General features: G+C 41.4%; 2 protein-coding genes across 14 annotated transcripts in view; one reads left to right on the top strand and one right to left on the bottom strand.

The window, feature by feature from the left end:
• The window catches only part of FBXL5 (F-box and leucine rich repeat protein 5), a 61,882-nt gene extending 58,330 nt beyond the window's left edge, over positions 1 to 3,552 (top strand). For both annotated transcript variants that reach the window (XM_051830211.2, XM_051830210.2), the window contains one exon: positions 2,761 to 3,552. In XM_051830211.2, the coding sequence (XP_051686171.2) occupies positions 2,761 to 2,837 (77 nt within the window). In that variant the 3' untranslated portion in view covers positions 2,838 to 3,552. The remainder of the gene's footprint in view (positions 1 to 2,760) is intronic.
• A 2,603-nt stretch (positions 3,553 to 6,155) lies between these two features.
• Positions 6,156 to 27,752, bottom strand: part of CC2D2A (coiled-coil and C2 domain containing 2A) — a 151,019-nt gene continuing 129,422 nt past the window's right edge. For 5 of the 12 annotated variants that reach the window (XM_070068049.1, XM_070068052.1, XM_070068050.1 and 2 more), the window contains 9 exons: positions 27,297 to 27,317; positions 24,298 to 24,501; positions 21,423 to 21,512; positions 19,450 to 19,563; positions 17,814 to 17,948; positions 11,605 to 11,727; positions 9,213 to 9,271; positions 7,055 to 7,232; positions 6,156 to 6,478 (listed from right to left, as the gene is read on the bottom strand). In XM_070068049.1, the coding sequence (XP_069924150.1) occupies positions 6,290 to 6,478; positions 7,055 to 7,232; positions 9,213 to 9,271; positions 11,605 to 11,727; positions 17,814 to 17,948; positions 19,450 to 19,563; positions 21,423 to 21,512; positions 24,298 to 24,501; positions 27,297 to 27,317 (1,113 nt within the window). In that variant the 3' untranslated portion in view covers positions 6,156 to 6,289. Of the gene's footprint in view, positions 6,479 to 7,054; positions 7,233 to 9,212; positions 9,272 to 11,604; positions 11,728 to 17,813; positions 17,949 to 19,449; positions 19,564 to 21,422; positions 21,513 to 24,297; positions 24,502 to 27,296; positions 27,318 to 27,752 lie in introns of those variants that run through there. The other 7 variants (XR_011386193.1, XR_011386194.1, XM_070068051.1 and 4 more) reach the window with 5 other exon arrangements.

Raw genomic sequence — 27,752 nt, 5'->3', positions numbered from 1 at the left:
GGAAACAAATGAAATCATGAGCGATAGCAGTTCTACATGTATGTATAAGGTTCATTAGTTTATTTTTTTTAATTTTTTTTTTTTTTAATTTTTTGACAGCCAGAGTGGACAGTGAGAGAGAGAGACAGAGAGAAAGGTCTTCCTTTGCCGTTGGTTCACCCTCCAATGGCCGCCACGCTGATCCGATGGCAGGAGCCAGGTACTTATCCTGGTCTCCCATGGGGTGCAGGGCCCAAGCACTTGGGCCATCCTCCACTGCACTCCCTGGCCACAGCAGAGAGCTGGCCTGGAAGAGGGGCAACCGGGACAGAATCCGGCACCCCGACCGGGACTAGAACCCGGTGTGCCGGTGCCGCAAGGCGGAGGATTAGCCTAGTGAGCCGTGGCGCCGGCCCCATTAGTTTATTTTTTTAAAGATAATTTATTTGAAAGGCAGAAATACAGAAGGAGGAGGAGAGAGCGAGCAAGACTGAGCAAGCGAGCTTCCATCTATCAGAAGTGGAGTAGCTGGGACTTGAACTGGTGCCCATATGGGATGCTGGCACTGTGGGCAGTGGCTTTGTCCACTATATCACAGTGCTGGCCCTAGTTTCTTTTCTTAAAGATGTGTTGTCATTTCTATAGTGAGACGTGTGAATATTATACTCAGTCTTTAAGAAATTTGTCCTGTTACTTCATTTATGCTATCTTGGAAAGACAAGGAAAGTTAAATTTCTGGAAATAAGTTTTTTCTTTGCATTTAGTTGCAAGTAATTATTTCCTTCTGGTATTATTGGCAGAAGTGCCACCTTAAAAAGCTACGAATTTAGGGCCTGATTTGTGGTGTGACATAGAGGGTAAAGCTCCGCTAACATCCTGACTATTCCAATTCCAATCAAGCTCCACACTAATGGCTTGGGGAAAGCAGTGGAGGATGGCCATGCCATCCATGTGGGAGAATTGGATGAAGCTCCTGTCTCATGGCTTTGGCCTGACCTAGTCCTGGCCATTGCAGCCATCTGGGGAGTGAACCAACAATGGAAGAGCTCATGCTCTCTTTCCTCTCTCGCTGTACCTCCGCCTTTCAATGAAATATTTGTTTTGTTTTTAAAGATTTACTAATTTATTTGAAAGGCAGAGTTAGAGAGATACCAGTCTTCTATCTACCGGTTCACTCCCCAGAAGGCTGCAATGGCCGGAGCTGGACCAACCCAAAGCCAGGAGCCAGGAGCTGCTTCTGGGTCTCCCGCGTGGACTTAGGGGCCCAAGTGCTTGGGCCATCTCCTGCTGCTCTCTTAGGCATATTAACATGAGCGGGATCAGAAGTAGAGCAGCTGGGACTTAAACTGGAACCCATAAGGGATGTTGGCACTGCAAATGGTGGCTTGACTACTATGCCACAGTAAGTGACCCCCAAGTAAATAAATTAAAAAAAGAAAAAGCCCTCGAATTTAAAATAAGTTTGAGTTAAACTAGCTATCATTCCAGAGAAGTAAAGTTTTTCAATTACAATTCACTTGATAATTCTGTAATAAAATTGTATTTTGTGTACTTTTTCATTTTTCATTGTCTGTGTCACAATTGTGTGTGTGTGTGTTTTAATTATTTGACAGGTAGAGTTAGAGAGACAGAGAAAGGTCTTCCTTCCATTGGTTCACCCCCAAAATGGCCGCCATGGCCAGTGCTATGCCTATCTGAAGCCTGGAGCTAGGTGCCTCCTCCTGGGCTCCCATGCGGGTGCAGGCGCCCAATCACCTGGGCCATCCTCTACTGCCTTGCCAGGCCACAGCAGAGAGCTGGACTGGAAGAGGAGCAGCTGGGACTAGAATCTGGCGTGCATATGGGGTGCCAGTGCCGCAGGCAGAGGATTAGCCAAGTGAGCCATGGCGCTGGCCTCAAACAATTGTGTTCTAATACGTAGGTGAAGCACTGATAAACTGTTCTTTATTTGTTCCTAGTGCAGACATATTGAAAGATTTCACTTAGTTGAAACAGCCTTTTCCACAGTTGCTTGCTTCTGTAAGAGCTCATTTATTCAAAGTACTTAACATTGGAGTATGTGCTGTGAAACCTCTTTGATACTGTGAATTCTCAGCTTTGTTCACTAACGCAGCTTTTATCTACTGTCTAGGTAGTACAGTGTGACTAGAATAAAATTTCAGTTATTCTACAAATGTTTTGCTCCTTTTTTGAAAGTGCATCACATTTTTATTATGCCTTAGATAATTTTTAGTCACTTATAACTTTGTAAAAACATTTTCATCTAATCCTGCCATATGAATTTTTTTTTTTAGTTTCAAATGTTTAAATAAAAGTATGGTAAACATTGTTAAGCCTATTTTTCTATATTATAAATTTTGAATTTATTGTAATTATTCAATAATGGGTTCTTGGGTTATCTATTAACAGGATTGTCTTGCCTTATTTGATTCTAGGAAGACTGTTCAGATTATAAAATGTGTTGTTAAATTGACCTCCAGTCTTGTTTCTGTGGATTGTCTCCTTTTCTTGGACTTTTATCTTGTAAGATTACTGCCAAAAAAATTATTTCGCTTTTTCCACTTACCTTTTGGACCACAAAGGATATATTAACCAAAGTCAAACTGCTTTTGGTGATATTTTCTTCCCTGACTAACTTTTTATGTACCCATTGTGAGATTTTACTTCTGTAATGTAAGTGTATTGCTAGTAAAGAAATACATGTTTAGCTCCCTCATAAGTAAAATTACTTTTATGTGATCTGAGAAATTCCTCCTTTCACATTTTTCTGTTTTCATACAGGTCCTCACGCTGATACCGCCAGTGGATGCCAGAATTTGCAGTGTGGTTTTCGAGCCTGCTGCCGCTCTGGCGAATGACCCTTGACTCCTGACCTTTGTCTACTTCATTTAGCTGAGCAGGCTTCCTTTCATGCACTTTACTTACAGCACATTTCCTGTGTTAACCATCCCTTTTAAGTGTGACTTGTTTTGGCCCTGTTCCTACAATCTCAGAAATCTTAATTACTAGTGAATTGTACAGTGTTGTTTCTCTTACAAATTACGTTTTTGTTTCAGAAAAGGATTAGATGTTTTCATAAGGGTTAGAACAATTGTATCAGATTTCTTTTAAATGAAATACTTTCAAAAGAATGTTGCTAATACCATGCCAGTTAAAGTATTTTTAAGGTTATTTTGAATTTTAAACTTAAAGGGAGTTATTGGTTCTTGTTATGTATAAGCACTGTACATCAAGCTTTGCAGATTTTTTCCAAGACTTAAATTTCTGAAGTTTTATTTTCAAAGATTGTACATTTGGGAGACTAATCTCTTTTCCATAACATTTCCTTTATTTGGACAATTTTCAGAGGGCCAATTCAAACATACACATAAGAGATTCTGTTTATATTATCAATAAATTGGCTTCTTGGTGATAGCTCAATGAGCTAACATAGCATCAATCTGTTTCTATTTGCTTTCTTCAAAACCCCTGGTTCCCATCACTGTTCCTAAATTGTCAAATTTGAGGGGGATTTTTAAAAATCCTACAATCATTTGAAGAAATGTATAAATAAAACTTACTTTGAAAACTTTACCAAGTAATGTCTTTTTTTGTCATTTATTATAAATCTTAATCTAGGTTTTTCTGTAAAATAAGACTAAATATTTTGTCTTCTGGGCATGTATGAAATCATTACCATGACAAATAATGTTTTAGACAAATACTAAGTTTTGTTGAACTGAATTTTTTTTGAAAGTATTCAGTAGTCAGAATTTGAAGTTTTGTGTTTATCTTCATTGCTTTTTGAAAAGATCGTGAGAGTAGAGACCTACCACTCAGAAAAGCACATATTGGGTCAGGTTTATGTTCTCTGTGTAACTTTATGTCATGAAGAGGAAAATGGCAACAGGCATTTGTTTTTATAAGTATATGCAAAACCACCAAGAGGAAGTAATCTTGCATTCAGGTTCTTTGTGGCCCTAGGTATGTTTTTGTTTTATTTTGGGAGAGAATGAGTAGGAGAGAGATAACTATAGACAGATTGATTCTAGTTCAGGCTAAGAGAATACTCTTATTTTGGACAGTGTTGTCTAGAGAAGGAACAGTCATTTGATGGGAATATAAATTCATGAAAACTTTTTAAAGTAACAATTAGAGCCTACTCTATACTTCTCTGCATTTCAAGGTAGGATCAACTTAGGCAAGATATTTGGTATTGGCATTGTGATGTAGTGGGTAAGCTGTGAACCTCGATGCCCACATCCCATAGGGGTGTTGGTTTGTGTCCTGGCTGCTCCACTTCTGATCCAGCTCTCTGCTAATGGCCTGAGAAAAGCAGCGGAAGATGGTCTGAGTGCTTGTGCTCCTGCACCCCTGCGGGAGAACCAGATGAAGCTCCTGGCTTTGGCCCGTCCCAGCCCTGGTCATTGTGGCCAGTTTAGGAGTGCACCAGCAGATGGAAGATCTCTGTCTCTCTATGTAACTCTGACTTTGAAATCTTTTTTGAAAAAAGATTTCTTTGAAGCTTTACCCTGCTCTAAGGTTTCTCTTATTTTGATTCCATTGCTGTTAACATTTGCAAAATGTAAGATGGAGCCTTGGAAGTTTCTTGCAGTTAGGGTGGGGCACTGTATAACTAGACCATTTTAGCTTTTGATTTGTTTTCTCTTAAGCTTAAGTAGTTGTGTCTTTTATGGCACCACTACATCTAGCCACAAAGGAGAGAACAAGTTCTTAATTCCCTAAGAGAACTAGAAAAGAACCTGAACTGAGTAGTTACAGGATCAGAAGTTTATTTTGTTAGGTTGGTTCTTTTGTAGTTATGTATTTTTATTTCCTTAACTGCTTAATAAAGTTTATTTGAAAAGTTGATATTAGGGACTGTTTTGAGAAAAACACACTACAAGAATTCTTCTGAGGTGAGTCTCATTCCACCATGTGCTTCACCTTGTATTTACATGAACTGTATGATAAAATTGCTTATCCATACTGATGGCCACGAGTCATCAAGGGAGTACTTACGTTTATCTTGTGATCAGAAAACAATTTAATATTGTTGAGGGAAGTTTTGGTAACCTGTATGGAAACAGATCATGATTGAAGGATGTTTCAAGGCTTGTCTTAAATGTTGTCCTTTATAACTTCACTAGTTCCAAGCAGTTAGTTTCCTCAGAGATCCTAGGTACTTGAAATGCCTGTTAATAAACCATTTTGGCAGTCAGTCAAACTGACTTCACTATGTCAGCACACCGTCTTGTGGGAATTCACTGTCTTGTGGGAATTCATTATTTCACTGTTTTCTACTGGCTACCTTACCCTGCGCCCACAGTTGCTTAGACGCATACTCTTAAGTTTTATACATTGTCCTATATAAAGGAGCTAATTAGACACTGATGAGACATTATATATTTGGTTTATTTTGGATCAGCCAGGATATGAACTGGCACCAGTAAGGAATGCCAGACCCTTTTTAATCTCTTGGTAGTATATGAATTTGTCTTGGTTGGAGCTACTGTAACAAAATACTGTAGAAACAATAAACATCTGTTTCTCACAGTTCTGGAGGCTGGGAAGTCCATGATCAAGTTCAGGATCCAGTGTCTTGTGTGGGCAGTTTGATGGTCATCCTCTCATTAAACTTCACATAGCAAAGAGAGAGGGAGAAAAAAAGTGAACAAGCTCTGTTCTGTCTCTTAGCAGCACACTATTCCCATCATAAGGGCTTTACTCATGACCTAATTACTTTCCAGAGCCCTATCCAAATACCATCACTGGGGATTAGAGTTTCCACATGGCACTTTTGGGACTGTGGTGCTGTCACAAGTCATGGCAGTTTGTTTTTTTCTTAACTATTTTGCTTTGGATAAATATATTCCTGTTTTTACTAAAATACATTATTACAGTGGATACACACACATGGATGCGCTTGTTCCATATTTCCATAGAGTGACATGAGATACTCGTTAAAAATGTGATTCTGCAAAACGGTTCCTCCTTTCCCCAGACGAGTTGTGAAGCGTTGTTTTACTGAGTCTTTTAAGTACAGTACATTCTGCACTGAAAAGGCAAGAAGGAGTCCAGGCTAGAGGTAAGCAAGTATTAAAGCCTTAGATGCGTGATGCTTGTAATGTATCCTCCAGCAAGTAGTTTCAATTGAACTTAGGGTCAAAGTAGAGAAATGAACACTAAAAAAACACTTTGCACAGTTTGAAAATATATAATTTTATTTCATTATTTTCAAGTATTTTACTCCTTTTGATATCAATATAATATAAAAATATTCTTATACCCCACTTAGTTTTTACATGATATAAAAAGTATAATGAAAATATTACCTACTACGTATAAGGGAAGCAACATAAATCCAAACAGACAAGACATTTTTGGGATACGGGTGGATATATACAGCTAAAGCAAATTCAACATTAGGAACATCAATGTTATGTACACCAGTGCTGTATACAGCTTCAATCAAGGGCTTCACTTCTGAATAGGCCATGTGAAGGGGAAATCCCGAGAACTGAGGAGAGAAAAAAAGTGTTACTGAAATTTGGAGATGTAAGGTTCGTTTTTTTTTTTTTTTTTGCTATATAATTGTATACAATTCTTAATATAGTATTCAATTTAGTGATGTTTTCTATTCACCTATATTTTAGCAATACAGAAAATGGAGAGGGACTTAATCTTTGTCTTACTTGCTTTACTTATACTTAATGTAAGATGCCAGTTAGTCGTCCAGTCATTGTTCCCTTTCTCTTTCTGACAGCCGCTGGTTACTCTGGTAATTCAGAATTTAGATTAAACTTTTCAGGGTATTCCATCCCCTTGGCCACAGTAATCAAGAGGGATGGGCATATGAGCAAAGAAAATCTCAAAGTGAATCTCAGGACACTTGATAGGATTATTGGCATGCAGCTACTCTTTTTGGACAACATTGTATGCAGATGTGAGTCTTGGACCTTTTCTATAGCACTTGCTACCTCAAGACAAGACAGTGTGGGGATGATGTCAGACGTGGAGGACAGGGTAGAATGGGTCATTTTCTGTTTGAAACCATCAGCTCACCAGGGTGAATTTAGGATCTGCTTGTACTCACCCTGTAGTCACCCAGCTGTTTCAGCAGTTCTGCTCTGTGGTCGTCTTCTACATCCTCTCCTTGACTTCTTTCCAACAGAGGCAAGAAGTGACGCAGAGTGGAGGTGCAGTACCTGTTCCACCGAGTCAGGTGACGTGGCCTCCAGTCCATGATTTTTTCTTTTAGTATTTTTTCAATCCTGTTTGTAAAAGGAAATTCCATTTTTTTTTTTTTTTTTTTTTGACAGAGTGGATAGTGAGAGAGAGAGAAAGGTCTTTCTTTTGCTGTTGGTTCACCCTCCAATGGCCGCCACGGCTGGCGCGCTGTGGCGGGTGCACCGTGCTGATCCGATGGCAGGAGCCAGGTGCTTCTGGTCTCCCATGGGGTGCAGGGCCCAAGCACTTGGGCCATCCTCCACTGCACTCCCGGGCCACAGCAGAGAGCTGGCCTGGAAGAGGGGCAACCGGGACAGAAGCCGGCGCCCTGACCGGGACTAGAACCCGCTGTACCAGCGCCGCTAGGTGGAGGATTAGCCTATTGAGCCACGGCACCGGCCTCTTTTTTTTTTTTTAGTGACTTGACTTTGCTTGTTAAAAAAAAATTGTATACAGTAGGGATTCAGATGATCGCCCAATTATATTTTGTTGGTGATGTCATTCATCAAGCATAGTTAGTACCTAATATGGGCTAATCCCTGGGAATTCAAAAATTGATACAAATCCTTGTCCCGAAGGATTGTATATGGGTTGAGATGGGCTATAGACCCATTTTAAAAATATTTTATAAATACAAAGTAGATGATATTGTAAGCACCATAGCAAATGCCTGAATAAATGCCTGAAATGTAAGAGGGGGAAGGGAGCATTGAGTGATGGCCTTCAATACATTTACTATGAGACTTGATTATCATAAAATATTTTATCAATTTTCTTGTTGGTAACATATATAGAAATAGACCCTGGCATATGTTGAAGGCCTCAAATATTTGTACAGCTGTTAGTGCCTTACTAAATTTTTTCCCAATGACTTTTATTCATGATAAATTGTTTTGAAATTGCCTTAAAAATACCAGGCATCATTGCAACGTTAGTATGTGCACGTATTGAGTGTGTAGGGTGTAAAGCTGGAACTTGGAATGAGGAAAATAGCTACAGTTTATCAAGCCATTACTTACCAGGCACTATGGTAAATGCTTCTTATACATTTTTAATGAATCCCCAAAATAACTGCATGAGAGTAGGGGATATTGTCTTGATTTTACAGTTAAGGGGGAAGTTGAGGTAGCTTAAGTGACTTGACTGAAGCAAGGGAGTTAGCATTCAAATGGAAGCCCTGCTGATGGGTTCCTATCTATCGTGTAACCATGCACAGAGGAGACCAGCCAATCTCCTGTTGTGCAGTAGCCTTAGGATGTAATTCTTTGTTGGCAGTTACATATTTTTGTTCTGGGTTTCAGAATGATCTGAACAACAATGTAAATCAATTGCCAAGCACTTCAGTAGTCGAGAAATAAATAACTTGAGTCTGATCAGTAGCATGCAACAGCTAGAAGGAAAAAAGATTGGAGATCGTTGTGCATGGGGATCTCAAGGCTGTATGGAAAAACAGTTAACTGTTTTCAAATAATCTTAAAGGAGTGAGATTTAATCTTGTGAAACTGACATGCTTTTTTTCCACACAGCTTGCTATAGTAGAAATGGCACACAGCTTTGAAATTTGGGTTTAGGAGCCCCCTTTAACACTCAACAAATATGTAGGCCAACAGCCTCAGATTCCACTTTTGTGTAACTGGGAGAATAAATTATAAGGACTCATGTATTCTATGCAGGTAGGTGCATAAACTAGCTAAAATTCTAGAAGCCACTAACTGGCAAAAGAGATAGTAAATTGAGGATAATGATGTGTCTCAACAAGACCCATAACAACATGGTGTTAAACTCCAATCTGAGGACGGATAAGGAGGTAAGTTAGTTGTATTCACTTCTCTTTGTCCCACACCATGATGATGCAACGCCTCCTCTTGAGCTATGGGATTCTGAGCTCTCATCCCTACTTTGTATCTAGAAACATGAATTAAAATTGTCCAAATTATTTCAATGATCCAGGCTGGGAGGTGTCTTAAAGTTTAGCATTCATTTCTAGTGACAGATTATATGTGGATTTATGAATGTTACATTACCTGTCTTGTAATTCAGCTGCTGCAGCTTTGTCTGTGCATTGGTAAATTAGCTCTTCAGGCTATAAAAGATAAACTAGGTCAGAAATCATCTATACTTAATTTCAGTAGGTACATTCCTTTTTAAAAAATTTTTTAAAAATAATGAAATATCAGACATTCAGTAATATACAGAGGATAATGGATGCCAGTGTAGTCATGAACAACTGTAAGTCAAATTTACAAATCATAGGGCTATGTAGTTCTTTCTCAACTTCATTTCCGTTCTCTGTCACAGAGATAACCATGCTGTGAATTAGCATTCCTTCGTTCAACTAAGGCTGAGTACTTTCTTTGTGCACAGAACTTTTCTCAGGTGATGAGGACAGAGATAGGACCATGAATAAAAATCCCTGCCATGATGGTGCTTATGTTATAGTAAGTGAAAATAGACAAGTTAATATAGTGTGCTTAATGATTTTCACACGGTATTGCCTGTTAACTTCATGTGATCGTTTTACTTTGTGAACATGAAACTTGCTCTTGCTTAACATTAGAGATTACAGCAAATTTTCAGAGTGCTAAGTTCATCAATAGATTTTTGTGTGTTTTTAAAGATTTACTTATTTATGGGGGCTAGCGCTGTGGCGTAGCGGGTAAAGAGTCCCAGCTGCTCCACTTCTGATCCAGCTCTCTGCTATGGCCTGGGAAAGCAGTAGAAGATGGCCCAAGTCCTTGGGCTCTGCACCCACGTGGGAGACCCGGAAGAAGCTCCTGGATTCGGATCAGCACAACTCCAGCTGTTGCGGCCATTTGGGGAGTGAACCAGTTGGAAGACCTCTCTTTGCCTCTCCTTCTCTCTTTGGTTTATTTATTTGAGAAGCAGAGCCACAGAGAGCATGTGAGAGAGGGAGAAACAGATCCTCCACCCACAGCAGCTGAAGCTGGGCTGATCTGGAGCCAGGAGCTTCTTCTGGGATTCCCCATGGGTGCAGGGGACCACGCACCTGGGCCACTGTCTGCTACCTTCCCAGGCCACCAGCAGGGAGCTTGATCAGAAGTGGAACATCTGGGACTCAAACGGGTGCCCACAAGGGATGCTGGCACTGCAGGCAGAGGCCCAACCCACTACACCACAGTTCCACAGTTCCGGCCCCCATTAATATATTTTTTAAAAGATTTAATTTACTTATTTGAAAGAATTACAGAGAGATGGGGGGTGAGACCAACAGACAGATCTTCCATCTGCTGGGTTACTACCTTAATGGCTGCAGTAGCCGTGGCTAGGACAGGCTGAAGCCAGGATCTTCTGGGTCTCCCATGTGGGTGCAGGGGCTAAAGCACTTGGAGCATTTTCTGCTGCTTCCCTAAGCACATTAGCAGGGAGCTGGATTGGAAGTAGAGCAGCCAGAACTGGAACTGGTGCCCATGTGGGATGCTGGCACCACAAGTGGCGGCATTTCCTGTTTACAGAGCCAGCCCTGATTCATTATATTGATTCATTTTAACTCCTAACATTCTAGCATGTAGCAATTTTTCTCCTGTCATTCCAGTTCACAAAATCTTGTATATGTCATCTTCTCACATACGGTAAAATTTCTCTAGGGCAGTATTTTTTGAAGTTTTTTTTTTTTTTTTTAAAGGTTTGATACACAGATGCATGTGTATTCTGATTTGTTTGATAGGAAGAAAAGTTTTAGTAAACAACTCAGGCTTACCACTTACCGTCTTCCACTGGCCAGGACCCTCTAAATTATAAGCCTCTAAGGGATCATATCTGACATTTGATTTCATGTTTGATTAGCAGTCATGAAACTGAATTAGCAAATTGATCACCATTTAAAAAAATGGAATATATTTTGTGGTATTATGGGAATTTTTTATATCAAAACTGTTTGACATTAAAATGCATATTGATCTTTTCACATCTACATAAAGACATATGAGGAGCTCAGGTAACTTTGAAAAACCAATATGGTTGTAGACTTACCCAGGAGTGGGATTAAGGGGAAAAATATAGCTACATAGTATAATACACTTTATTTTCTTTTCTATATTCTATTATTATTAGTAAAAGAATTATACCTGGAGCAGATGCTGTGGCATAGTGGGTAAAGCTGCCACCTGCAGTGCCAGCATCCCATATGGATGCCGGTTCAAGTCCTGGCTGCTCCACTTCCAATCCAGCTCTCTGCTATGGCCTGGGAGAGCTGAAAAAGATGGCCCAAGTCGTTGGGCCCCTGCACCCATCTGGGAGACCTAGAAGAAGCTTCAGACTCCTGGCTTTGGATTGGCCCGGCTGAAGCCGTTTGGGGAGTGAACTAGCAAATGAAGACCTCTGTCTGTCTCTACCTCTGCTCCCTGTAATTTGGCCTTTCAGATAAATAAATCTTTAAAAATAAACAAAAAATTGTACCTGAACACTGGAAAGGCCAGGGTATGGAAGGCTTCTTGAAAAGAAAGATTTCCAGAGCTTGGGCTTGGTAACATCAAAATTTATCCTTAGTGGAGAATCATATTGTTGAATATTAAACCAAACCTAAAAAAACAATACCATATTAGCATATATGTTAACCAAAATACACACACGTCTCTGGTGTGTGTGCATATTGTATGGACACATAGACTGTACATGTTTTCTTTCCTGACCCTGCTTTTCCAGCTCCCAAAATTAAATGTGTACCTCTTTGTTTCTACAGCCCTCCGCACCTGTCTTGTTGAGGCAGTGTGGCATGTTGGTTGTGGAACTAGACTACAAGCACTTGAATTTTGACCCTAACACTTTTCAATTGTCTGACCTTGGATGATTTATCTAACTTTTGTTCCTCAGTTTTCTCATCTATAAGAATGGAATAATAACAACTACTTCATAAGGCTAAGCGATTCAGAGTTGATTTACCTGTACTTATTAGAATAATGCATAGATATGTAGTAAGTGCTCAATAACTATTAGCTGTTCTGTCATTATTTGTCAGTTTGTAACTGCCTGGTTATTTATCTGCATCTTCACTATTGTTTTAAACTTTCGCCTTGAGAATGTTCACCATAGGCGTTACTTGCCATTCAGTCTTTAGCACTAGCTTACCTCGTGGCATATTCTAGTCATATTGAATGATATGTCTAGCACAGATTAAGTTTTCATCTAACTGGTGTTCAGTCCTAGGTTTATTAATCGGGTTAAGTAGTGAACGAAACAGTTCTAAGGAGTATCTAGGCCGGCGCCACGGCTCACTAGGCTAATCCTCCGCCTGCGGCGCCGGCACCACCAGGTTCTAGTCCCGGTCGGGGCGCTGGATTCTGTCCAGGTTGCCCCTCTTCCAGGCCAGCTCTTTGCTGTGGCCCGGGAGTGCAGTGGAGGATGGTCCAAGTGCTTGGGCCCCGCACCCCATGGGAGACCAGGAGAAGCACCTGGCTCCTGCCATCGGATCAGCACGGTGCACCAGCCGCAGCACTCCGGCCATTGGAGGGTGAACCAACGGCAAAGGAAGACCTTTCTGTCTGTCTACTCTGCCTGTCAAAAAAAAAAAAAAAAAAAAAGTATCTAATGAGTAATGAGATGATATATCGGAGGCAGGCATTGCAGCACAGCAGATAAAGCTGCCTTTCCCATAAGGGCACCGAATTGAGTCTCTGCTGTTTCACCTCCAATCCAGCTCCCTGCTAATGTGCTAAAGCAGCAGAAGATGGTCCAGGTACTTGGGCCCCTGCACCCACGTGGGAGACCCAGAAGAAGCTCCTGGCTTCTGTCTGGCCCAGCTTTGGCTGTTGTAGCCATCTGGGGAGTGAACCAACAGATGAAAGATCTCTTGTCTCTCCTTTTCTAACTCTGCTTTTCAAATAAAATAGAACTTAAAAAAAAAAAAAAATGTGGGGCCAGCATTGTGGGTAGAGCCACTGCCTGTGATGCTGGCATCCATATGGATGCTGGTTTGAGTTCTGGCCGCTCCACTTCCAATCCAGCTCTCTGCTGGTGTGCCTGGAGAACAGTGGAGGATGGCCCAATTCCCTGGGCCCCTGCACCCACGTGAGAGACCTAGAAGAAGCTCTTGGCTCCCAACCAGCTCAGCTCAGGCTATTACAGCCATTTGTGGAGTGAACCAGTGGACCAAAGAGCTCTCTCTCTTCCTCTCTTTCAAGTAAATAATCTTCAAAAAGATACAGCAAACAAATCAGCAAGTAAGTACATGGGATATAGATGGTGTTGAAGGATAAGATAGATTGTATCATTAGCTTCAATTCTCTTCCTCTATGGCTATCTTTTTTCAGGTTACTTTGCAGTTGCTTCCATTAAGAAAGATGAGAAACACTTCCCTGCCACTTGGCTTTGGTTTGTTGTTGTGTCACCCCTGAGTCTAGGCTAAGGGGCTTTGCCCTGTTGTGCCTCTGCCACTGTCAGGGCCCTGAGTTCCATAGTAAACATGAAGCAGAGCTGCTCAGCCGCAGCCAAGTTTCCCAGCTAACCCACAAATCTATGAAAATAGATACTTGAAGCCATTTAGTTTGGAGTTGGGTTTTTACGATATTATGATAATAATTAAATGTGCACAGGCCATGGAGAAAACTAAGTTGCAGGAACAGAAGAAATTTTGATGGGCAAGGAATTTTTCCTGGGGGAAAAAAAAACCGACATTTGATCAGAAATGCAAGAAATGAGGGAGAAGTTTGTGAATCTAATCAGTAAAGGTGGGAGGGGTATTGGGAAGGCATTGGTGGTCATTTATGCAAAGGAAATAGCAAATGCGAAGTGTGTTTGATTGTTGAATAACAAGGAATACAAAGTGGCTTTAGAGGAGTGGGCACGTTGGAAAGATAACAGCAAAGGAAGGGGAGAAGGCAGGGGTAGGCAGGGTGGATGTCAGATCAAGGAGGCTTTGTAGGCCATTTTGAAGGTTTTGGCTATGATGTATTGGGAAGACAGTAGAAGAGTGACAATTTGTCTTCTGTCTCAGCAGAAATTTGCTTACTGTTTGAAACTAGAAAGAAGTGGGTAGAGGCAAGAGGTGAAGTCTGCTGTTAGGTAGGGATGGAATAATGCTGGTGACTTGGAGGAAAATGGTAGCAGTGGAAGCCTTGAGCTGTGCACAGATTCTGGGTGTGCTATAATGGTGGAGCCAGTAGGATTTGCTGCTGCATTAGATGTAGGAGAGAGTGTAAGAGGAATCCAAAGTTGATTTCAAGGAATTCACCCAAGTAATTGTGCTGATGGAGTTGCCATTTGCCGAACAAGGAAAGACTCCAAAAGGAAATCAGGAATTCCAAGTTTTGGGCATTTTAAGTTTGAGATGTCGAAATGAGGATGGTAAGTTGATTGGTTATTTCTGTCTGAAGTTCTGGGAGCTACATGTGCTGAAGGTATCTGGGAGCCATCCACGTATACATGGAGTTCCTAGGGATGAAGGGCAGGTAGCGACTCAAGGATTTCTCATGTCTGAAATTTGAAGAAACAGGAAAAGCAGCAAAGGACAGAACTGTCGACCAGTGCAGTAGGGGCTTGTGGTGATTTGCAATCCAAAGCAAGAAGTTGTTTTAAGGAGACAAGATCTTTTAAGAACTATAGTTTGGGGGCCAACACTGTGGTGGAGTGGGTAAAGCCACCACCTGCAGTGCCGACATTCCATATGGGCACTGGTTCAAGACCTGGCTGCTCCACTTCTGATCCAGCTCTCTGCTATGGCCTGGGAAAGCAGTGGAAGAGGGCCCCAGTCTTTGGGCCCCTGCACCCTTGTGGAAGATCCAGAAGATGCCCCTGGCTCCTGACTGGCCTGGCTCTGGCCGTTGGTGACAGTTGGGGTGAACCAGCAATGCAAGATCTCTCTCTGCCTCTCTGTAACTCTGCCTTTCACATAAAAAAAGATGTATTGATTTGACAGGCAGAGTTAGAGAGAGACAGAGAGAAAGGTCTTGCTTCCATTGGTTCACCCGCCAAACGGCTGCCATGGCCAGCGCACTGTGCCAATCCGAAGCCAGGAGCCAGGCGCTTCCTCCTGGTCTCCCATGGGCCACAGCAGAGAGCTGGACTGGAAGAGGAGTAACCGGGACAGAATCTGGCGCCCCAGCCGGGACTAGAACCTGGGGTGCCAGTGCTGCAGAGGGAGGATTAGCCAAGTAAGTCGTGGTGCCAGCCAAATCAATACATCTTAAAAAAAAAAAATCCTACAATTTGGTGGTAGGGTAAGGATGTGCAGAAAAGTAGTGGGAAAGAGTGCTAGTGAGATATAGTTGAGGTCAGATTACTATATAGGGCTTTTAAATCCACAGTGAGCAGTTTACTCAAATCTGTGTGCCACAAAATGCTCCTGCATACACTTAGAACCATACGATGATAAAAACTGAACGTTAGGAAGTTTAATCAGTAATTGTTGTGGGGTGAAGCAATGATGGCATGACCTGGGAGACAAGAGTTTGAATTTATGATTTGGTTTCTGTAAGTGGGATTAAAGGAAGGGAGAAGGAAAATCAGGGACAATTCTGACATCCATGGAAATAGAAATCCAGGAGGAAGAACCTAGTTTTTGAGTTTCAGATGTGCTGAGTTTGAGTTTGAGATTTATTTAATAAAGTGTCCAGGGTCTAGCAAAAATTGAAAATTTAGGACTTGAAGATCCTGGGGCTGGTAACAATTACTTATCTGCCAGGATAAAGTAGATAGAGCCACAATTAAAAATAGTATCTATGGTCTTGGAAGAAATCTACAGGATCTTCAGGAACATTACTTTTAAAATGTAGTTAGAACCAGCAAAAGAAACATAAGAAGCCACTGCAGACAGATGAAAAGGAAAGCGTCCCTCATCAGTAAACCAAGGAGGGGAGGAAGTGTTTTTCATGGAGAAGGGATTAGTCGTGTCCTGTGCCACAGGGAAGGAGAGGAGAGTGGGGCATGGGAGTAACCCTTGGAACTCTTCCTTAGCAAGATACTGGTACTTCTCAGAGACTGGCCTCTGTGGTATGGACAGAGACGAGGAGCTGGATTACAGTGGGTTAAGTTCTTGACGTGCTGAAAAAAGGGGAGCAGGAGGTGTGACCTGTATTTGTTGCATTCTGGAAGGACAGGGGCAAGGGTAGTTCAGGGTGTAGCTGGGTTGTCTGAAGTATGTTTTAGAATGGTTGGGCTGAGCATAACAGTGGGTAGAGGAGAAAAGAGAAAATGCATGTGGGGATGTTGGGTCACTTAGTGGAGCCAGGTCTGGGTGTGAGTGGAAACAACATGTGAATAGAAAAGGAGTGGAGGAGGAGAAAAACTACCCAGGAAGGTGGAGAAGAGAGCAGCTAAGCCTTCAGAATGCCAGGCCAGCCCGCACTCCTCGGCTGAGTGGTCAAAACATGGAGCAGTTTTGACAGCAAAGCATTGTGAGCCAAAGAGGAGAAAAGGCAGTTCTCTCTTCCTCACAAAACACCAGCTTGATCAACTATACTGCAGCTGTCTGCGAGCTAATAATTTTGACAGAGACGAGTTCTCTGGAGGTTTTCTTCTGTGCCTGTTGACCTTACCTGATTCTTCCTGACTTTAAAATGATTATCTAAATGTTGATGGAATCAAGTCTTTCACTGATGACTAACATGAGAATAGTGCTCCCTCCGCAGTGCTCTTACTACATTTGTAATTAACACTAACTGCCATTTGGGGAGCATCTAAGAAAGACAGATGCTTTGCTGCATGCTGGCTGTGTTTTTCTAATTTTAGTGATAGTCTCTAAATAATAGACCAGTGGTCCCCAAAGTATGATCCTCACTTTAGGAACATGGGCAGGAAATATTAGATTTTCTTAAATTTTTAAAGTACTTTTTTATATAATACAGGTAAAAATAATATGTTGATCTCCTAGTAAATATATACAATTTATAAATAAAAATGTACATGCTGGGATGCATGCACAAATAATTTTTACTGACAAATGATACAGGGTTCAGAGCCCTTTAAGGTGGTGATGAAAAAACAGACATAATTGAGGTGTTAGTGTGTGTGAGGTGCTACCCATCGATTGCCTCATTCACTTCCCACAACTGTTCTATCAAGCAGTGATTTTACAAAGTAATGACTTGACTTTTGCCTCCATTTTCCCAGTGGAGAAACTGAGGCTGGATCACAAGATCACACAACTAGTACATGAAGATGTTGGTGTTTAACTCAGGCATTCTGACCCTATAGCTCATGTTTTTAACTGCTGCTTTGTATAGTAACCTTCACATTGAACTCACACAGCCCTCCTAGCCAGGAACAACCAGAATCATTTGGAGATGCCTTTGCAAAAGAGAAAGAAATCTAATCTCAGTTGATGAATTTGCCTCATTTAGTTTTTAAATACAATGCATTAGGCATTGTAAGCTCTCAGTTAGAAGAGATACCTGGGATAGAGCCAGGACACAAACTCAAGTCCTCTGAATCTAAATCTTATATTCCTTCTTTAACCTCCTTCTCTTCTACAGCTCAGGTGGCTAATTCAACCAAAAGTTTTAGGACAGTTCTGCCACTGCTAGACACTACATTTCATTAACTGGTGTATGTGTGTAGGTCTACATTTATTTATTTGCATGTATATAATACATACAATATTACTTAAATAGGCCAGTTAAAAAAAAAAAGCAACAGTCAACCCACCATGTACAAGATGAAATGGTAATACTTACATTATCAGGACCGATTAAACAGCCAACACTTTTCAAGGGACAGAAGGTATCAAATTGTCCATAAAAATGTCCACTGCAGGGATTCCATATTAAGTAATGATTTTGTTCCCAAGTTAGCACATAGGCAGTAGCACCCTGAAAAAAAAAAGTCATTAAAAACAGCTTCTAACCAATTATACCATTAAGGTCAATAGTAGTTTATACAGATGATTCGTTATTTTAGTTAGACCTCTAATTTCAAAAACCTCAGTTAACGGTGAAAATTATTTTGAGATTCTATGTTGTACTAGATTTTAAAAAATGAAGCCAAACATTTACTTTTGCAAAATTCTTGTATCTGTTACTTACTAGTGCACGGTAGTGATTAAATGATAGCAGTCACCTTACCCAAACAATATATCTTAGGATTTGCTGCTTTACATTAATGGTTATTCAGCTGTTATTAACATTTTTTAAGACTCAATAAGATTGCCATTTAAGTATATAGAAGCATGGTTATCTAAATACTATTTTTATTATATATGATATATATATACATAAATATATATATGATATATATTTGTAGCTTTATAAGTGCCTGTAAGAGTTGCAAGTAAGTCTTCATGCCAAATTTAAGAATAACTAGAGTTGAGGAAGAGAGTGGGACTGAGGCTGTAGCCTGAAGAGGGGCTTTTAAGCTTTTCTCAGAATGCATGTAGTGTTCAGTTCTTTTAAATGCGTGTTCCTTGATGTTTTGCTCGCGAATGATGCCAGCTGGTGCTCACAATAGTCCTCAGGGAAAAGCAGGACGGAAGTTATTCCAGTTTACTTGTAGAACTTGGGATTGTGAAGTCGCTAGCTTAGGATCACATAGCTGGTGAGGAGTGGGCACAGAAACTTAAAACCAGGCCTTACGATTTTCTAGCCCAGTGCTCTTTTCTAGGCTATCTGAAAGATAATGATGGAGAATGAACTTGAAGACAGATATGATCCTGCCTCATTACCTGACTGGCAGCAACTCATGTGGTAAAATTCACAAAGATTCCTAGAGGCTCACAGCCTCTTTCTGAAGCACCTGTGAATAAAGTGCTTCAATCCTTGTCATGTTTCCAACTTTCTATCCGTAATTATCCATCGAGGCCAAAATTTAGGGGTATTTGGAGGGTACTAGTGAAAAAAAACTCTAATGTTACTAAGTTTCCAATCTAATAATAAAATATAGCTGCCACCAGGCTCTTCTGTGATTATCTGATTTGTTCCCTGTTGCCTCCCAGGTTATCAACAGGTACCTGCAGAAGCAGAGGAATGAAAGGAGAGCTCTAGTCTATCACACCTCTTTGGATCCCTTTGACTCCTTAGCATGAAGTGGAGATGCCTGAGGGGATAAGTCTTCAGAACGTAGATGGGAGGAGGCGCCTACTAAAAGGACAGAATGACATGGATAAAGGGTGGTCGAGTATTCAGGTTTGGCAGAGACAGTCTGAGTAGGCCCGTGAGTACCATTGTCAACCAGCTGATACCTCATCACTGGTGGTATCTCTGGGCCACTGTCCTCGCAGCTCAAAGGGCTGATACGGAACATAGTCTGCCGTGATCTGGACTAGGCAGGTAGGTTAGCAAACCAGCCCTCTGTTGAAGCTAGCCTATGCGATCTTACCTCGGGAATGGCACTGCCCATCACCAGCCAGGCCTTCTTACCCAGGGACAGGAAGTAGTTACAGAGCAACACTGCATGCTCTTCTTCATCTCCTGCCAGGAGATCAAGAAATTGCTGACAAAAAGGAAAAACAATGAGGTTGCATTGACTGACTCCATTCTGGACTGGCTGCCCAGGAGTTAAATAAGGCATAGTTAAGAATAGTGCCTTAAAGTTTAAGACTCATTTTTCAAGTTCCTTCCCCGAATCTTGATACTATGTTGATAATTGCATTTTTTAAAAGAAACACTTTTAGTGGACTTGGTTTTTTTTTTCCTCTGACATTGATGTTATGGATTTCTAAAATCAATAATTGCAATTGAGATGGGGTGGACAGATTATGCAGTTTTGCTTTTCATATGATAGCTCATAATATTTAAGGCACATTATATGCATTAACTCATTTAATCTTAGAACATTCCTTTAAGGGAGATATTCTTTATGTTCCCACTCTATAGATGATGAAGTGGAGGCCCAGATTAATAAGGCAAAAGCTACAAAGTGATAAAACCAGTCTGGCTCTAGAGCACATGAACTATTCATTTTCAGTGTTTTTTTTTTTTTATTTATTTTTTTTATTTTTTGACAGGCAGAGTGGACAGTGAGAGAGAGAGAGAGAGAAAGGTCTTCCTTTGCCGTTGGTTCACCCTCCAATGGCCGCCGTGGCTGCGCACTGCGGCCGGCGCACTGCACTGATCCAAGTGCTTCTCCTGGTCTCCTATGCGGTGCAGGGCCCAAGTACTTGGGCCATCCTCCACTGCACTCCCTGGGCCACAGCAGAGAGCTGGCCTGGAAGAGGGGCAACCGGGACAGAATCCGGAGCCCTGACCGGGACTAGAACCCGGTGTGCCGGCACCGCAAGGCGGAGGATTAGCCTAGTGAGCCATGGCACCGGCCTTTCAGTGTCTTCTTACAGATGCCTCAGAGTTCTAGGAATTTTATTTCCAAAATTGTCAACATGTATGCTACCAGAATACATGGAGGAACAAAACAGTCAGAGTGTCTTGAAATTCCTTCAATTTAAGGCTGTCCTTCAAAGTAAGCTGTATAATACAGTATAGTTCAAACAGTACAACATCAGATATGTAATTAATACCCGTGGTCACATAGGTTTGTTTCATGCTAAGATCTGTTTGGAAGCTTACATAGTATGCATAGATTGTGAATTCCTTGAGGACAGAAACTGTGTTTATTTTGCACATAGCCAGGATTTAGTATGGCGTCTGGTATTAGCAGGTGATGAAGAAATACAGACTGAATAAATAATGACATGTCATGCCTTGAGAAGCCACAAATGAAGGATTATGAAATTTTAAATTACAGGATGCAATGTTGATTTTCTTATGAATAAAACTAGGATATTGTTAAGAGGATAACAGAGTAGCAGGATGCAGACATCTGAAATGTTATTTTTTTATTCTTTGTGTAATTTTATTTTTAATTTCTGAACTTTGGGAAAATTGAACCAGCAAGAAAAAGTACTCCAGAGGCTGGTGCTGTGTCACAGCAGGTTAAGCAGCCATCTACAGTGTCGGCATCCCCTATGGGCACCAGTTTGTGTCCCTGCTGCTCTACTTCCCATCCACCTCCCTGCTAACGAGCCTGGCAAGAGATGGCCCAAGTCCTTGGCCCCCTGTACCCATATGGGAGACCCAAAAGAAACTCCTGGCTTTGGCCTGGCCCAGTGCTGGCCATTGCAGCCATTTGGGGGAATGAAGCAGTAGATGAAAGATCTCCGTCACTCCTCTTTCTCCAACTCTGGCTTTCAAATAAGCAAGTCTTAAGAAAGGAAAGAAAGTACTCCAGAATTTAGCTCATCCTGCTAAACAGATGGCTAAGCAGAATTTTTATGGTGACTAATAAACGTTGCAGTTCAAAATGATACAAGCCATTTAGCTAATTTTCAAGTAAGTTTGTGAGGAAGAACAACTTACATCAGATGTGCTCCACAGGTCACAGATACCAGCAAACGAAACAGTGTCAGGCAGGAAAGGAATCAAGGACACATACCGAGCTACCAGTTCCTAAAGACACAGACAAAATTAGCCTAGAAGGTTAACTTCCCATCAGAGCTGCATCATTTCTTAAATACGCTTTATTTATCACAGACATTTATGTGTATGAAATGAAGCTAATGCTCACTAACAGCTTCCCCAGTGCTGTGCTAATATCTCGGTGCATCCTCACCGAGCATCCTATATGGGAGGTCACTGTTACCACCAACTTTTACGGTGAAGAAACTGGCCCCGAAGTCCCCTTGAAGTGGCCTTGTTGTTTTTATTTTGTACTGCTTTAGTGTCTAAGGATAACAAGACTTTCCAGGATTATCTCCCATGCATTTCTGAGAGCAGCCAATTCTTCAGCCACATTGCTTGCTGTTACTCACTCCCAAGTTTCCCATTGTCTTTACTTAGATGATGTGCTGCATCTAGGATTTTCCTGAAAGCCTTCCTTCTCTTTGAAGTAGGGTACATTTTTCAGAGATTCCTTCCGTGAGGATCTTGTGGTTGCACATCCTCCCAGTGTTTGTGTGAAAGACAGTCTCGCACGATAGAAGCTGCTAGCTTGACAGCTATTTTCTTCAGCCTTTGAAGCTGTGCCCGTCCCGTCTTCCGTTTGCGCGGCTGCGCAGTGTGCTGGCCTAATGGTTCTTCTGCAGATAATCTGCGCCTTGTCTCTAGCTGCTCTTCAGATCATCCTCGTCTCTGTGATGGTCTGTGGCATGCCTCAGTTTTGGGTTCTTTTCATTTATCCTGCTGAGGAGTCACTGCGGTCTCTGGATCAGAGGGTGGTTGTCTTCCATCAGATCTGGGGACTTCTAGCTCAGTGTCTGCAATGCTGGCTTTCTGCAGGCTCACAGCTTTATCGCCAGTGGCGTGGGCTGCTGCAGTCTGGTCTCACCGCGGTCTCCAGAGCTGGTGCTGAGGCTCTGGGCTGCTGGGGTCCTGACTTGTGCACAGCTACACCCTGCACGTAGTTTCCTCTGCTGTTTGCTCCTAATTTTTCCCCGAGACTGGGCTCTCCATGGTTTTTTTTTTTTTTTTTTTTTTTTTTTTTTTTTTTTTAACTTTTTTTAAACTATCTTCTCCTGGACTAGAGCAGTAAGCTCCCTCCCTATTCCACCATCTTGGTGCCTCTTAAACATTTTATATTCTGTATCTGGTAACTCAAATATCGATATTTTTTGTAGTTCTTTTGTTTCTTGTTTCTGCTAACTCGCACTCATTCCTTCATGATGACTGACTTCTTCATTGATCTTTTATTCTGTTCATGTTGCTTGGAAGTTTTCCTGTGGAATTTTTTTGAGGCTGGGTCTAAAGGGCTTTCTTCTGGGAGAATTTGTTTGCTTTTGACAGGTAACACCTGAGGGAGGGGCGTTACCTACAGGGGATGCTTTCAACTGCATCTTCAGTTGAAGTTTTTTTGGGTCATATGAGTTAATTCCAGGCCCAATTTTCAGTAAATACAGGCTGGTGGTTAGGAACCATGAAATATTTTTGTTGTTGTTGTTTTTTCTTGTCTTTGATCCAAAGTCAAGACCAAGACATTCAGGGTCCCTTACGCAGGGCAGGAGCTCTCCCAGTTTAGTACTGATGATATTACCTGTCCAGAGGCTCAGCCGTGTGCCCAAGTCTCAAATTCAGCCTTGCAGGCTGCTGCGGCCCTGTGCGTGATCTCCTGTCTCCCCAGCCTGGTCAGCAGAATTACCAGACTACCTGGGAGCAAAGCCCTTCTCACCTTCGTGGAGCTGTGCTTTCTTCTTGTTTGTTGTCTGCTCTGCTCTACTACTTTTCCATCCATGGTTCAGAAAATACTTTAAATATTTTATTATCACTCTTGAGTGTTCTTTATTGAGAGAAATTTTCTGCACATCTACCACGCTGGACAGAATAGAAATCTCTGTTGTGGATTTCCATAAAAATTGGTTAACCTTTAAAAGGAAGTGAAATGTAGGACACAACGATGTTTTTGTGTATCAGATAGATGAAGGGTTTTAAAAAGTTAATGGAAAGTGCATATATGCAAAAGCTATGCAAGGATTTCAGTTTTTTTTTTTTTTTTGCCAAAGTAAACAAGTTTTGATTGCATTTCCCACAAACTTTTTGAAGTGCCTTCATTCATCATTGCCCTGTCTCTAAATTTCCATATTAATGGCAGTTAGCAGTAATGAATTTCTCTGTAGCCTCTACTCTCCAAAGACAGTTATGGGTTATGGTGTTCATCTGAAAATGGTCTGGTTCACACAGGTTTGTGATGGGCAGTGTGCTCTGGGGCCGGAGAACAGTACGTATGTGTTAATGGTCCAGTGTCGATGTACTCTGGGGTGACGGCCTAAATGCTGAAAAACTTAACTTGTGCTTAACTTAAACTCCATGATATTTAGAGCATTAAGTGTAATACTGAATAGTTACCTTGGTATAGTAGAGAGTGCATGAATTCTGAAGCTGAGGCCTTAACAAAGGTCAAAAACCCTAACAAAGCTCCTGAGAATACACAATGAAAACACATTCATGAAAAACATTTTTAAAATGTAGAGTATCTTCCACATGGTAATTTCCCCACATGTACTGGAGTGCTAGGGACACAGTGAGCACTCAATAATGGCTGGAAGAATGAGCTAAGGATTATTATCATCCCAGTCTAAAGAAAGCAAGCTTCGTGGTAATAGGAGAGTTTTTTACTTTCATCCTGAATAATCTTGATGTAGTCGGTATCTCAAGTACTGTCCCTTATGGTAATTAAAGTGACAGTCTATTGAAATCTTAGGACATTTTTAGCACCAGCATGGGCTGGCTATGAAGTACTCACCGCAGTTGCCTGTGGATTGCTGGGATAGACAGTAAGGAGCTCCTCGGGAGGATTTAAAGGTCTGAGATAGCGAGTGATGAAAACGGTTTTTCCACTTATGTCAGTTACTGTTGTGAGGCACTGGCGGTTTGGAAACTTTAGGGCACATTCAGCTTGAAACTTCTCTGCTGCTTGAAGCAACTTCTCATCTTCCTGAGAGTCAAACTTCAAAAAGAAGGCCGTCATGGGGTTCACAGTCAATTAAGGAGACAAAGCACAACATGTTCAGATTCCAGTCAACATGAATGAAGTGTGTGGTTTGGAAGGGATGATCAAGTCACTCCTTGTAAGACCCATCGCCTCTGGTATTCCTGCAGCTTTAGTTTATACTTGAAAAGTTAGACTGATTCGTTCAATATGTAGTTACTCAACAGGATTAAGGAAAGTAGTCAACAGGAAGCAGGCATGTGGAAACTACTGGGTTAATGAAACCGTGTGTGAAAATTAAGCTGTGACATACTAATTCTGATTAATGAGACTAAACAATATGTGTACTTTGATGTTGGTTTTGAGGGAGGGGGCTCAGAAATTTAACATCTCAAGTGCAAATGTTAAGTAATTCAGATTAACTGGATTGCCAGGTTATAGGTATAAATGGGCAAGCTAAAAGTTTCAAATCCATAATCACTATAATAAGTTACAGCAATAGATCATTCAGGAAGAAGGAAGCAGAACTAGAAATGTCAAGTGTATAATGAGTATTTTAAGTGATTCTTTGATCCAAGATGAGCAACTAAGAGACAAAACATTTCAGTTGACTTTAGTCACATGTCAGCCCCTGCCCTAATCTGTTGCTAAAAATATGGCATTAAAAAAAGCAGTTATTTGTTTTTACAAGATTATTCATGGTTGCTTACATTTTAAGGGATTTCAAGGATAACTGAAACTCTCATTAGAAAAGTTAATTTTGAAGTAGAATTTAGAAGAGGCCTTGCCTGTTTTTGTTGCTTTGGAGGAAGGACGTGTGTCAAGCCACGCCCCTGTACTCTGCTTCATTTCGCTTTGTAAGACTTGTAGCCTCCGATGGTACTTGTCAGTTCTGTCTCCCCTCAGAGTAAGGTTCCTGAAGTCAGATTTTATTGTGACCTCATATTTTATCTCCAGTACCAACCCAGCACATAGGAAGTATCTAGCAAGTACTGAATGAATGGAAAACATCCCATTCTTTATAACCTCAAATGGAAGCTAGGTTATCCTAATTATTCTTGATTTCCCCTTATGATTAGGGCTGGATTGTGGCTTCCATTTCTAACTTAATTGCTATACTGTGAGAAGCTGGAATAGTGGTTACAGGGGTTGTTTAGGAGAGGGGCATCTCCAAAAGCCTGCTGTCTATTCTCATGGGATGTGTCCCCTGACATCCAGCTGAATTTTAGCATCATCCTAATGATTGTAACCACTTACCATACTGCCAGGACAGGGCAGCTACCCAAAAGGAGTTACAGTAAACAACTAAATGAAGACTCTGAGCTCATAGGGTTTGTGCTGGGTCTGCCACAGAGACCTAGAATTGTCAAGTCCGAAATAATTGTAATTTTAGGAAGCTGGAGAATTAGGAAACAAGGGTGTTGTGAAGAATCCAGTTGAATTCACTGCTATTCCTTTAAACTCATTCTTTACTCATTCATCCAATGTTTTGAAAATAATGTTTGCTAAGAATCCCTAAAAGGTTCCAGGCATTCAAAATAAATGATTATGGGGCCAGCGCTGTAGCGCAGTGGGTTAACACCCTGGCCTGAAGCGCCAGCATTCCATATGGGTGCTGGTTCGAGACCCAGATGCTCCACTTCTGATCCAGCTCTCTGCTGTGGCCTGGGAAAACAGTAGAAGATGGCCCAAGTCCTTGGGCCCCTGCACCCACGTGGGAGACCCAGAGGAAGCTCCTGGCTCCTGGCTTTGGATCGGCGCAGCTCCGGCCATTGTGGCCAATTGGGGAGTGAACCAGCAGATGGAAGACCTCTTTCTGCCTCTCATCTCTCTGTGTAACTCTTTCAAATAAATCTTTTTTAAAAAATGATTATCAAACAATTTCCTCAAGGAACTTCTAGTCTAGGGGAGGACATTAATAAGCAACCAAGTACTTAAAATAATTGACCAAAGGTTCTATGGGGCTAAACACAGATCACTATGGGAACATTTAAGAGAGACATCTACATGCACTGTCCAGAAAGAACAAGCAAAATTTTCAACCAGTGTCGACTGTTGGCCTTCAAAGTTGAAAATACAGCTGTTGTCTAAACCTTTCCTACACTTGGACCCGAGTGTTCTGTTGTATATGGTGACCCTCTAACTAGTGCTTCTTGAAGGCAGGGCCTGAGTTTCAGTAAGTTTGTGACCCTTCCCGCACCTAGTGGTGAGGAGCTTACTAATATCCATTAATACTTGTTTAGGTCACCAGTATAACAGGAATCCAAGGAGTAGTATGCTATGTGGCAGTCTAAGAAGCGCCAAGGGAAACCTAAATACTAAAAGAATTAGGGTCACTTATCATGAAACAAATCAAGGTAGAGCTGATAAATTCACAATTCGGCTCAACTTGAAATTTGGAATTCTTAAGTGGATTAATTCTTGGATCTTTAGACTGTAAATGTTTACAGAAAAATGAATGGGTCTATCTTGCCTCTGAAAACCTACAGACATAATTGTCAGAGCTACGCTGTCTCTGCAAACCACTTGGGATCTTACGGATTTGGAAACAGAGGTAGTGCCTAGTGTTCATGTAACATTCAGACCAATGACTTGTTAGGTTCAAAGCCAACTAAAAATCTTCCTGACAAAATAAAATGGGCCAGAAGACAAAGCCAGACATTCTTCATGAACTGCCTGTACCTACAGTTCATGGCTAGGGATCACACATGCACCAGGACACAGCACCTGCCTCCAAGGGGCAAGGGACAAAAGCAGCTAATGAAAGCCAAGTAACTATCGGTTGATGAATTGTAAAACACAATACTTGGTACCTTCTTAAGCATGACACTCATCTATCAGAGGCAAGAAAGAAAGAAAAAAGACATGAGAGGAAGGTGGTATTAACAGAAATAACCTATTTTTTAAAACGTATATTTAACCAAGACAAAGTAGGGGATGTTTAAATAAGAATTTCAAGAGTTTCTACTAATTTTTAAAACTTTTCCATTAGTAGATATTTTTTAGAAACCATAGGGAATTATTCCAAACAGCTACAAAGGCAGGCTGTAGAGGACTAATTGAACTTCTTCACACAGCCACTGTGGGGCAGTGAAATGCCACCGGAGGCAGTGGCTGCGGCTTGCTTAGCAGCCCTGGGGGAGGCAGGCTGCAGGACTTGGGGGTCCATGCCTCAGAGTCCTGCACACACAGTCAGGCCCAGGAAGGCTGCCAGGGTGCAGGGGTCTCATAGTCGCCCCCGTGGGCACGGGCTGCACTCACACGCTTTG

The sequence above is a fragment of the Oryctolagus cuniculus genome, chromosome 2, assembly GCF_964237555.1.
Source record: "Oryctolagus cuniculus chromosome 2, mOryCun1.1, whole genome shotgun sequence".
Classification (NCBI taxonomy): Eukaryota; Metazoa; Chordata; class Mammalia; order Lagomorpha; family Leporidae; genus Oryctolagus; species Oryctolagus cuniculus.
This window is presented reverse-complemented; position numbering and strand designations above follow the sequence as displayed.